Below are 13976 nucleotides of genomic sequence, written 5' to 3'. Positions count from 1 at the left end.
CAGCCTGTGCAATAACGGTCGAATGCCCTGACACACGTTATTCCAATAGACCTACATATAAAGAAAACGGCAACCATGAGTGCATTTAGGTTAAATGAAGCGGGTCGCTGGAAAGAAAAAACGTATGGTCACGCTAGTCTATTATTGCGACAAACTCAGTTAACCTCGGTGAGGACTGACTACATCGTCCCGATGGTAACGTTCAATAGGAATTTTGCCACACTCTTTCCATCTAAGAAAGAATGGAATAAGGGATTCTCTCTAAACAACTTCGATACCACAGTCTATACAGATGTCAGTAAAATGGATTGTGGTGTTGGAACTGGTATATATTCTCAAAGACTTGGAATTGAAAAATCTATGCGTCTCCCTAATACCAGCAGCGTCTTCCAAGCGGAAGTACTAGCAATTGGGGAAGCCTGTAGGTTACTAATCGCAGATTTCTCTTTTAAGGGCAATATCGCTATTCTTTCGGATAGCCAAGCTGCAATCCAGGCGCTGTGCGCGACTATAACAACCTCTAAAGTGGTGGAGCAAAGTAGGAATAGCCTCACCAACTTGAGTGAAAACTATAAAGTAACCTTAAAAACAAAAAAAAACAAAAATAAATAAATAAAAAAAACAATGTTTCATTAATTTGGGTGGTCCCGGGACATGAGGGATATACCGGCAACGAAAAGGCAGACTTTCAAGCCAAAAAAGGGGCAGATGAATACTTCATCGGACCTAGTCCCATGATCGGATTCAACAAAATAGCCTGAAACAAAAAGTAAAATACTGGGCCAAACCTCTATTAAATCAGCATTGGAACAACGTAGAGGGTCTTAGACACTCCAAAAAGTTCCTAAGTTTCAACGCTAAAAGAGCTAACATGGCCCTCACTTTAAACAAAAAGAGCATTCGCACTCTCACAAGCGCCCTCACGGGTCACTTCACCTGCAACAAACACTTACATAAATTAGGCATAACTAACACCAGTACCTGCAGATTTTGCTGCGAAGATGAGGAGTCTATAGAACATCTCATTATCGAATGTCCGGGGTTGACGCATAGAAGGAAAAGGTTTTTAAACAAGTTCATGCTTACAGATGAAGACCTTCAATCACTCCCTCAGAAGGAGCTGGTACAATTCATAAGCATACTTAACAGTCAATAGACAGCATAGGGTGCACAATAGATCAATATGGTCGCAGTGCTAAAGGGCCATACCTTAACCCTTTACAACCATTAACCATTAACAACCTTAATTTAAGTCCCGGGGCACCGGAACATAGAAGGTAACGAAAAAGCAGATGAACTGGCAAGAGGGGGATCTGCCATGAATACCGTTCTTGCAGTACCAGTATTCACTCCATTAGGTGCGGTCAAGAATGCAATTTCCATAAAATACCTTCGAATTGCAGATTGTAGATGGAGAGACCAGACGAAATGCAAAATCAGCAGAACGTTATGGCCCACCTACAACCTTAAGCAATCGTCGACATTGATAAACATGAAACGACGGGACACCTGTAAACTCACGGCAGTCATAACTGGCTTTTGGTCTATCGGAGAACAAGCCGCCAAAATGGGTATCCCTCATAGCACATACTGTCATAGTTGTAAACAACCGGAGAAAAAAGAAACAATCTTCCATTTCCTCTGTGAATGCCCTGCCCTATGGAAGGACAGAATGTTAACCCTGGGCAAACCGCTGTTCGAGAGTCTCGAGCAACTGTCTGGCTTAGAAGTCAACAACCTAATAAAGTTCCTAAACCGCACAGACTGGATATAGTCCTGGTGTAAATAACTGTTAAACAATTTGGTAGCCAGCATGTGTCAGCAAAATGGTGCGGAAGCGCTAGTTGGATTCTGGATGAATCACCACTCTAATCAACCAACCAACCAACTACATCTAAAAAATACCTTATACCTACAATAGAATCAACTTAATCCGATCTTATCTTATCACTATGGTCTAACGGAAATAGTCCAAAGACTGCTTTAAACATCATCAAGCCTTCCTACCACCGAACCGTAAAGTGCATTACACGGAGTATGCGTTCATCACCAATCGGATAAACAACATTTTGTCTTAATCAGGCCTTCCAGAACTGGAAAGCAGTGTCGACGAAAATAGACTGCTACTAACCACTAAAATTCTGTTCCACGGAAACTCGATAGCCCACAACGACCTCAGAAAGAGCTTCCCTCTGTAGAAATATGGCAAAAGTGTCCTCTGTTAAATATTCATTCATCAACGAAACATTCTTAACGAAACCCACAGTGAAACACACTATATTCGCAAAAGTCACATTAACGTCACTCTTTTTGACCCAAAGTCACGACATCAAAGCTCAACAACTCCCCTAATCTCGAACACAAAATTACGAAATACTCTACACAGACTCCTCAAAAGTGGAGTACACTATCCCGCATCTACATATATTCACCGCTGAAGCCATTATTTCCATAAAAAAAAATTACGAAGTTTGCAATATGTAGACCATTTTTATAATAACGCGTTGACCACTGTAAAAGATTACATAAAAAGGTACCGTACCTCATTTATTTTCTACTGATTTTTAGGCATCACTTTTAAAATAGCCTTTATAATTGGCGCTTACACCTCATCATCTCCAAATCTTTTCTCGACGAAATCTGGCGTGGCTCGTTCTCTCATTATTTCCATCGCTCATTTTTTAGTGAATGTTTATACCAAATACTTTAAGAAAACAATATTCATTGAAACAACGCTTTTTTTGTGTGACGATAGCATTTTTATTGATTTTATAAAATTGTTAGTAAAAACTATTTTCTAGTACAAATATATGTAGGTATGTATGTATGCATTCGTTAATTTATATTCAGTCTTTTGTAGGTAGGTATAAATTGAGTAATTAGTACACACATACAAACAAAGCACGATAAATCGAAATTAAGCTAAGCAGCTAAGTTAGTAAATTAGAGTATAACTATTATTATAAATTTTAAATATGAAAGTTTGAGATCACTTCTTTTTATTTCTTTAAGTATTTTCTTATGTTGAACACATCGACTATAAAATTGAAGTTCTCTTGAATAGTTCTACCGAGTGTGCATTTTCTTGAGCTGAACAAAACTCATTTATTTATTAATCATTCTTTTAATCAAAATCGGCGGTCTCAAGTTTCAGTTGACATAAAGTCATAGTATTTTCGTTTGAATTGTTGTTTTGAAAGTACTTTAATCATATTTCATGCAAACTGTGTACTCAGGTTTTAATCTTGCTTTTTCAAGTATTTTGTATGCAACTCTTCTTTTTAAGTTTAGGTACATTTTGTAGTATGTTTCTTATAGACTTTTATTGTAATTTATGTAATATATTACTATTTTGTTTCAATTGTGTTTTACAAAAAAAAAAAATAATCTTTTGCCACATAACTTTCTTATTTATCATTTAAAGTCTTTTGAAGAGCACAACCGTTATAGGAACATTACAAAAGTATACCACAATTTTTTAACTTTCTTTGAAATTATCTTAACATTTTGTTTGCGGCAAAAGTGTGTATGTATATGAAATTGTTTGACAAATGACGAAAAATTTTGAATAACATATAAAAAAATTTGCATCTAGGTACATACTATATAATAGAGAACATATAAAATATTGTTTTTTTAGAGTGTTAATGTAATTGGAACTCTACTTGCAAAAGAGTTCGTACTCGAAGTCACTATTGCATTTAATGCCCTCTTTTATACCTTTCTTCTTTCATGCTAGGGCATTTAATAGCGAGATTCCAGTGTTGACTCCCGTTGTTTTTTTATTGTGACCCTATTTAAGGAAATGAACGATATATATATATAAAATTGGGACGTACACCCTTTCCTGGGCGAACTCCTCCAGTGGTAGTTGTTAATTTTTTCACATCAAATTTTTTTAATAAAGCTTTTTAATTAATAGAGGAACAATATGTTTTGGCTTGTTACTCAATGGTTTTGTTTAATGCGGTATGTGATATTAGAAACTATAATTAAAACACGTATACAAATCTTTTAGAAGGATTGGAGCCTTCTTTGGTATCAGGTGACAATTCGATCAGGAAAACAATTCGACCATCAGGCATAAGAGAAACGTCGCAAGCTCGATCTTTTTCGTCGAGATTACGTGGCATTGAAGGATTTCTCGATGGACGTATTTCAATCTGAAAGAGAAAATATTGTTAATCTTAAAGCATAGCGAACAGAATAAACATCTTTCCAAACAAACACAAAAATATAGTGAGAACATCTCCCCTAGATTGTATCAGAAGTATCTTTAAATTTCTGTATTTTCACTTATAACGCACCCATGTAAGCATGTACTATAAGTAAAACCTTTATTGAAAATACTTATTTGTAATGGTTATGGTGTACATGACTTCAATTGTAATGGGTATGACCTATCCTATATTCTGAAAGTACCGAGAATGTTTAAATAAAACAAAACAGAGTTAAATTTCAGGCAAATTTATTTTATTTCCTTCAAAATATGACCCGTCTGAAGTAACACACATGTGCCAACGTTTAACCCAGTCCTCCATGCACCCCTGGTAGGCCGCCGAAGGGATGGCCTTCAGCTTCTTCGTCGCATTCTGTTTGATTTCCTCTATCGACTGAAATCTCCTTCCACTGAAGTCTCTCTAACTTCGCACGGGATCATACCAGGTGAATACGGTGCTTGCGCAATGGTATTTGCTTGGTGTTTGGTCAAATAATCCAGCACAATTTGGGCTCGGTGCGATGGCGCGTTTTCATAATGCAATATCCAAGAATTGTTGCCCATATTACCGGCCGGCCAGGCAGACACTAATGATCTGAAGGCGCTAAAAACTCACAAATGTGTAATGTAACAGTCCTACGAGCATAAGAAAAAAATATGGACCGGTTCCCACGTGCGCGGTTCGTTTAAATTAAACATTCCCGGTACTTTCTGATCAAAGGGTATGTACTTGCGGTGTGAGACGGTGAAGTGCATTATCGATATGTACAGTTAAGTGATGGCCGAGGAGAGATACTGCAAACGACGTATGTATAACATGAGAGATCATGCGAAACGGTATGAAAAGTCGTGCAGGGCTTCTTCACATGCAGAATATAAGTAGATTTGTATGTAGGATCTATTCTGTTGGTTCAGCATAAATATTCACCGTAGCTGTATTGGAAACGCTGGAGGAGTGACAGTCCTTATATATAATACATATATATATATACATATATATAATTGGCGCGTACACCCTTTTTTTGGGTATTTGACAGAGCTCCTCCTCCTGTTTGTGGTGTGCATCTTGATTTGTTCCACAAATGGAGGGACCTACTATTTCAAGCCGACTCCGAACGGCAGATATTTTTATGAGGAGCTTTTTCATGGCAGAAATACAGTCGGAGGTTTGCTATTGCCTGCCGAGGGGCGACCGCTATTAGAAAAAAACGTTTTCATCATTTTGATCTTTCACCGAGATGCGAACCTACGTTCTCTCTGAATTCCGAATGATAGTCAAGCACCAATCCATTCGGCTACGGCGGCCGCCGGGTGACAGTCCTTGGCCGGATATATATCCGGGTGGTTCCCATAACTTGAGAACGCTGTTGTGCGGATTTCTCTTTGCTTTCTGAAATAGTAGACGACTTTGTAGCATTCCTGTGTCTCTTTCGGAAAATGCTTTTCAGTTGTCATTAAAAGGACTGAAGTGGTGGTCTTGAGCGATATTTACTTTGAATTTCGAAATAAATGTCATTGCTTTGGTTATATTTAGCTGTTGCTATACTTATGTAGCACATCACTGACATACTTTCTCCAACGGTTTTCGTATTTCTGTGCATTTTTTTATAAAATTATGTGAGTCTATTTATCGGTAACTTTTGTGTTCTGTTTGAATAATTAAAAGTACGTGGTTATATTGAAACTGAGTGTATTTCTTGACTGGTTTCATTCACAATACCAGTATTTCTTGTCTAACAAGTAATACACAACGTTCTTATTTTCTAATAAAATTTGTAAAATTGATCTCTTCTACTTACGTTCCATAGATGTTCTAAGATTGAATTGTAAACAACGATACGTTGATTTTTAGAATCTGCAATAATAATGCGTCCATCGTCGTCGCAGCAAATTCCAGAAGGACGATTAAACTCTTGGACTCCATCACCTTCTTGTCCTTTAGATGACAAAATCTGAAAATCCATTTGCATAAAGTAGTTAAGTCTTAAATTCTAACTTTTCTAAATTTGTTTTTGCTAAAAAATGTATGTACATAAAAACAATAGTAAATAACTATAAATACATATCCACACATACATAAATATACGAGATATACTACTCACCGTACTGCTTTCTGGATTTATTAGATATAGACAATGATTATCGAAGTCCGATACTATAATGTTACCAGTTGGTGTATAACAAACTCCGCGCGGTGAAGCAGGATCCTTTGTTTGAAAATTAATTTCGAAAACGACTTGACGTATAAAACGACCCTCAGAATTGAACTGTTGTATGCGATGATTACGTGAATCGGTTACAACAATTTGACGTCGCGAATTTACAGCCACATCCCATGGATATTGGAACTGTCCACACTCTTTGCCAAAGCTACCGAACTTCGATATATAGATACCAGTGGAAGTGAAAATTTGTACGCGATGATTATCCTTATCAACAACAATTATGCGATTATCTATGTCGACACAAATGCCTGCTGGTAAATCAAACTCTCCATTTCCAGAACCTTTACGGCCGAATTTAAACTTCAGTGTACCATCCGGATTAAAAACTTGCACACGATTATTACGTCTGTCGGAGATCAATATGTGACCCAGCTTATCAACACACAAGCCCCAAGGGCGGCTAACTTGCCCATCACCGTGACCCTCTGTGGCAAATGATAGTGAGGGTGTATTGGAAAAGCGAGATCTTAAAGGTCCAGTGAATGTTGCTATAGCCGGTGCGTGGCGCGGTGCACTTAAACGTAAATTTTTACACAATACGCCCAGCTCCCTTTCAACGGCACCAGCGGTACAACTACGCAATGGCAACATTGGTGAAGGAATGCTGTTGAAACTATTCTCACAACTGAAACGACGGTTTGTGTTAATTGGTATTGATACACCGGCAACTGGCACATTAGCGTTAGGCAGAGGACCAACTGCCCCGGAATCGCTGACTGGTCCACCGATAACATCAGCACCATTTACCGGATTCGTATTATTATCATTTACTCGTACAATTACGCCTTTCTTGAGGATATCTTGCAAAAGTTTACGGTCTGGTGGAATGAATACGAATTCCTCATATTTTGGATGTAAATCTTTGGATATAGCAGAAAATTGTTCAAGTTGACGTTGTGCATTCAAAACCTTCTTCGAAATATCAATGTGATCCATACCAGACCAATTCTCTGATATCTTTTGCAACATTTCAATGGTTTCAGAGAGTCCAGCGAGAGCCGATTTTAAGCCGGCCATTTGATCATTTAAGATAGCCAAACGGCGTTGGCGCAATTTCTCAACGAATTCCAATAAAGTAAATTCGACATCCTCTATAGCCCTTATAAATTGTCTGGAGACTTTGCGTATATTTTCGCTCAGCTCAGCACAGTTACGCTCGGCGAGCCGTTGATATTTCAATGTACTGTCAATACTACTCGTAATAGATGTCTTGTCCGTGTTACTACTTTCAAGATCATTCTTAATTACATCCTTCAATTCGTCGCAGAAACTTTGTACGGAATAGTAATTATGCTCCTTGTGCTCATAAAGAGTGCAACTTTGGCATACCAGAATCTTGCAAGTTTGGCAAACATACTGCAATATCTCATTGTGTAAATCGCAAAAGTGATGGGGTTTTGAATTGTTCATTGCACCAGCAGAGAAGCTATCCGTGGACGATGTACCCCCTAAATCACTTACAATGCCATTCAAAGTATGACAGCTGAAATCGCTGCTAAGTGATGAACTGTAATAGAGCGAATTTAAAAGTAACAAAATATGAAATACTTTAGTTCAAAAAGAATGATTTGTAAGTGAAATGAAATGGAAAAAACAGAAAAATAATATATTAAATATATTATTAATGAGCACAGGGCATGTTAAAATAGCACCTGCAACGTAATCATTTTGTAGCAAATAATGTATATAATAAAATCGTTATATAGTACAAATATGTATGCTCTTTGCTTCTAATTCCATACTCATAATGCCCAACTGCTAGCGGCTCAACTTTGAGTGGCTGAGTGAGCTGCTGTTAATTGATGGTGAAAAAGATGGCTTTGGTGAGTAACGTCTGCCGGTTTAGTTCTCCTTAAAATCCGACGTGTTTCAATTCTTCTTAAAATTCCACCATTATTCACAATTATGCAATAGCTGTTTGGGCCATTTATTTATCTTTTTTTTTTTCAAAAATATAGTTTTTACTACAAAACAAACCCACTTAACTCAAAGTTTCAACCTTCCTTAAAATTTAAGGAAAAATTCAAAAAATTTTTATCAAAATTTCATATATCAATTTTAGTAAGAGTTCTTAGAAAAATTCTGGTTATGCAGTTTTTTGGTCCATTCACTTTTGGTATAATATTGTACGAGTTTCAAGTATGTTAAGTCAAAATTCGCGTTGATTTTTGATAATTTCATGTCGAAAATTATCAACTTGGCAAACAATTGATTGAACAACCAAATTAATTTTTTGTAGAATCTGGTCTTTTTTGCGCTTTTGTCTACTGCCTGACTTGCGCCGGTTTGTAGTTTGCAGTTTACTGTTAGAGACGGTAAAATTGAAAATTTAACAAAACAACGTAAGTGTATAAAGCATACATATCGTAATTCTGTACAAGGTTTCAGGTGAATATTTTAGGTCCAGTTTCCTTTATCCTTCCTTTGCAGTCTTTTTTCGCATTTTAAAATTTTTATACAACACAAAAATTTGTAAACCAACCCAGCTGATATGCTTTCTTCTCTTCTACCAGTTTTTGCAAATGATGGTAGGTTTTCCGTTCCTTAACTTGTTTGCTTTTTTCTCTTCTGGAGAGATTTGCGTTTAGCACTCTTTTTCTTTTCTTTTATTGAGATAATTGTGCCAAAATTACAGTAACTACTAACTAATTAGGTATAAATAGTAAAATGAGGACCTTGAAACCTGACCTCCCGATAATTTGGTATTTTTGAATATGGCGTTATTTTCAAACTTTCAGAAAATGTTTAGTGCTGAAAATGTTTATTCGGCCATTTTTCTTGGTTTGTGAGCGTTTTCTATACCTAAATATGTACATAGGGCTTTTTTTATCAAATTTGTTATTATTAGTTTTTGGTCAATAGTCGAAGAAGGAGAAGAATTTCGGTCTCCTAATTATTTGCTCAATATGTTATTTAGGAAACTATTGATATCTTATACTAAGTACATCTGTATGTATGTATATACTCACGTAATATCCGCCGCGGGAAGCGAACCTAAAATGCCAGCAACTAGAAAGCTGGCGGCCTCTTCAACGCCATTGCCGTTCGCTTTTCGTACATTATTAGTAGATGCCATTATCTTTTTCATACAATTGAATACAAGTTCGCCACTCCAAAAATTATATTCGTACACTGAAAAAGTAAATAAATGTTTTTTTTTTACACTAACACGATATTACACATATTCTTTTCAAGTCTTACATTTAATATAAACCTTAAATTTGCTTGAGTTGGCAGAAATATTTTTATAATACAAATTAGATGCGATGCAGACGCTCGCTCGAGTGAAACTATTCTATCCTGCAATCGCTACGGATGCGTTAGAACGACTTTTTCATTTCATATCCAGGTAAGGAAATGAAGAAGCGGGGCACAAAGACTTTCTGTTCTAGCATTTGCCTATGTATGCATAGAACATAGGTTGCATAAAGGTGCAACAAGACCTACAACATGTGTTTGTTGTTTTTGTTTTGACCATTTTGCGATGCCATTAAATGCAAACAGATTAGTTCCGCTCTTTACATACGTATGTAAATACATTGAAAAACAACCATCGAAAATCAGCTGTTTAGCCCTCGTCGAGCTCGCCGTCATTTACTTGTATATTTTACTAATACATATGCATTATCTTGGCAGATGAGGTCTTTCTGGACGAACTTCTTTCTGTAAGGCACTAACTTGTTTGCTCGAAGTATTTTAATCACAGACTTGCTTGATAATAAAAGTTGAATAAATACAAAATTCTTCTTTGATTGATTATATTTTATTGACCTTGGCCCTGCCTGACCACTATTAGTCGTTTCGACTACCATTGAGTACAACGAATACATAAAAATATCATTGGGTTACAACAGAACCTCTTAGGATCACAAAAGTTGTTTTGCTAAAAGTCCACAGATACTCGTATGTGCGATATGTAATATAGTATATACTCGGATGCACTAAATCCGCAAAGGGTTTTTGGTAATTATATTTATTTTATTAATCTCATTGAAGATTTTATTAAAATCAGTGATTGTGCGCGCCACCACTAAAATAGCCATATCTCAAAAAATATTTCACACAAAAGTGTAAAATTTTTTATATGTTCATATATAGAAAAATTAAAAGGCTGACCAAATCATTCTTAATATATTTCAAAAAAATTATTCTTATCTTTATTTATTTTTGAATTTAAAAGACCCGAAATATTCAATATTAAATTAAAATGTGTATATTAAACTATATTGTCTATAATTCCTATTAAATTCGTCAGACAATATCAGTTTTGAAAAGACAACGCACTAATTTGAATATGGCTTTGAAAAATCCTTTGTATAGCAAAGTTGTTTCTAAAGGACTGCCACTTTCATTTTGTCCTACAATACGTGGAAAGATTTGCTCTATCCAGCTTCCCCCAACTTCCAGGTCTGCAAATTTTTAATGGAAAATTAAAAAGCGAATAGGATAGCCAAAGAGGACACACCAACAAAAAAAGCACTGAGAGAGGAACTCTTCTTTATATTGAGTCCACACCTCATCAAAGAAGAATATTAAAAAACAAAGGAAAATCTGTTGTTAGGAGATTGCTCTTATAACCTGATAGATTTAAACAGTTAATTGAAGCGTACTCACAGACCCACTACAGCTTGAGAAGGTATTTGCTCAAGCTCAGCACGTATGGTCGAGTTAGGCCGAAAAATGTTACGACAATTTTTCTCCAGCAGCATTTTCGAAACATTTATAGGAAATATTTATGCTGTTACGACAACAAGAAGTGAGCATTACCCAACTTTGCTGCAATACGAATTTGTATTTAAAAGTATATCCTAGTCATTTATTTGGGCATTAATCTAGACCTAATATGTAACCCTTATATAAAGGGTCTTTCAAAGACGCGCCTAGATGTTGTTTTAAACATTATGTGCGAAAAATGGCATCACTCTAATATCCACCATGAGCACGTCTACATGTAAAATCTGCCAAACAGTCAATTAATGTATGCCTAATTGTTGAGAACGTCGAGATATCGATGTTCAAGGATGTTCAGCAAAATTCGTATAATTAGTTCCATTAAAAAAAATCACGAAGTTTGCAATATGTTGTTCTTGTTTCACTCATTTTCACTCGTTGCTCTTACATCCTTTTTGAGTTTTTGCCCGAGCTCTTCCAACAATAGTAATAACAACTAATGGTAATATTAATTAATAATTAGTTATTTTAACCTTGCCGCAATCTCGCGCTGAAAATACGGCCGAAGCAGAATTTTTCTGTTAGATATAACACCAAACACTTAAGGTTGGGTTGGGTTAGGTTTTTACGGCAGTCAGTTTAGAGTAGCCTACTCCCTTAGACCATCTAGGTCCGTTGTGGTACCACTGTGTCCCACGGGAACCTTACTGTTTATTTAACATGGAACCATTTAGACTCTCTTACGAAGCGTGGGATAGATTTTATCCCAACACCAGATAGTTTCGTAAGAGAAAACCGTATTAATTGAAACAGCGGTTTTTTTTGTGCGACGATAGCAAATTTTTATTGATTTTGTAAAATTGTTCGTAAAATTATTTTCTCGTACAAAATATATGTATGTATGATTTTGTTACGTACAATAAAATATTTTATTATCTGCTTGACGGTTATTATGTGTATGTATATGTAGATGTTAAGTTTTCGGGTTTCGATTCGAGTACATAGAACTACAAATATCGTTTTTAATATTTTTCGTATATAGAAAGATGTTACATAGAGCCCGGAATTATTAATGTTGCCAGACAATCTTTATTTTTATGTTCCTTTTTTACATACACATACGCATGAAAGCAAATAATGGCATTAATTAAGTATATGTAGGTATGTATGTATCTGCTTTTTATTTATGATATCAGCATATAATACTTTTATTGGAGTTTTTCAAATCCTTACTTTAGTATTACTTTTGCAATATTTTGCATTTCTCTGATTATTTTATATCAATGTATGTATGTATGTATATATATGAATGCATACGAAATTATTTCATAAATGTGAACTGATTTTTCACGTTTTCAGTGTCAGTTTTGAATTAAATTGTATGTTAACCACATGTTGTGAATTTTTATATTTTGTTGTATTTTCTTAGCTATGTGAATTTTATTTTAATAATGTTTTTTTATTATTTTTAAATTGCAGTATATACGTTTTTAAGTAAATAACTTTATTAGGCTAAGTTTTACTTATTAAGTTGCTTTTGTGTATAAATTTTTATTTTTATTTTCTAAGTAAATGCACAAATGCCACCTTTTCATACATTTAGTGCTAATTTGTACTTCAAATTTGTACTCAAATTGCTTTTCAATAAATATTTACGCATACTTATCTCATCTTTTCTCTTGTTCATCATCGTCATTATCATCGTCGTCATCATCAACATCATGATCATCGGCATCTTAAGTTTTCGAATTCTTATTTGGACTCTCAATTAGCTTATAATGGCAATGAGCTTTCAAATAAAATATTCAAAACTTACTTAATAGTTTTTGAACTTTTTTTTGGTTTTTAATGTTTTGCTCGTATTTAAGTATGTCGTATGTATGTATTCGTTAATATACATATTCAGTCTTATGTAGGTAGGTATAAATTGAGTTATACGTTGTTTTTAGTTTTTAATACAAAACAGCAGTAGATATTTTAGCCTTCAGTTAGCAAAATAGGACCGAAATATTTACTTTTCTAAATTTAAATGCATACGAAAAGCTAAAATATTTTATAAAATATGTGACTTAGTTGGTAAAACTTTCTATTTTTAACACTGTTCTTAATTTCGCCCAGAAAAGTATGCACAGATTTATTTTTCCTTTAAATGAGATAAAATATATGGATGTATAAGCAAACTTTCATCAAATAAATTACCTATAAAGCATTAAAATGTTGTGAATTGATAAAATATCAAAATTAGAAATATTTGGTAGTTGATTTTGAATTTGATGTGGAATATTAGAATTTTCATACTATTTAAAGTATTTAAAAGCAAAACCTTCTTAAGTTAAATAAGTTATTTGTCAAAAGAATACAAATAGTATGTGTAGGTATGTAGAAAAATTCTGTCGCGAAATTAAATGTGAAACAGTTCGGGCGAAAAAGAGTCAATTTGACATTCTTGCTGATTAAATAACCAAGTCTCATCAATTTTTTAGAGCAACTGATTTTGATTTAGTATTACATATGTAATTATATTTTTTTAATTTTCTCAAACAGTCTGAATCAGGTTCTTTTTGAGAGGATGCAGGAAGAGATTTCGAGTTTACTTCGTTTTTAGAAGAATTGAATACAAATTTAATAGATTCAGAAGAATTTTGCCTTGGCTCAATTTTAGACAGGGTGTGGGATGGAAGTGGATGAATTGTCAAGTTGTAGGTTAGATTAATGCTAACATCGAAGATAATTAAAAATAGTTAAAAATGCTGTTTGTGAACAAAAAATGTTAACAAATAAACGAAGTCAGCTGAAGAACTGATTCTATCAAATTCACTATGAATTGAGAAGCGGTACCACGATAAGCAAAACCTTCCGTA

General features: G+C 34.8%; 1 protein-coding gene across 1 annotated transcript; it reads right to left on the bottom strand.

Moving 5' to 3' along the window:
• Positions 1 to 3011: 3011 nt before the first annotated feature.
• Positions 3012 to 9570, bottom strand: LOC129243581 (protein wech-like). Its single transcript, XM_054880701.1, has 4 exons — positions 9414 to 9570; positions 6322 to 7951; positions 6019 to 6171; positions 3012 to 4163 (listed from the first exon to the last, which is right to left on the bottom strand). Exons 1-4 carry the CDS (start codon positions 9530 to 9532, stop codon positions 3993 to 3995), a joined length of 2073 nt encoding a protein of 690 aa, XP_054736676.1. The 5' UTR covers positions 9533 to 9570; the 3' UTR covers positions 3012 to 3992.
• Between the last annotated feature and the right edge of the window lie 4406 nt (positions 9571 to 13976).

This window comes from Anastrepha obliqua, chromosome 4 (genome assembly GCF_027943255.1).
Source record: "Anastrepha obliqua isolate idAnaObli1 chromosome 4, idAnaObli1_1.0, whole genome shotgun sequence".
Classification (NCBI taxonomy): domain Eukaryota; kingdom Metazoa; phylum Arthropoda; class Insecta; order Diptera; family Tephritidae; genus Anastrepha; species Anastrepha obliqua.
This window is presented reverse-complemented; position numbering and strand designations above follow the sequence as displayed.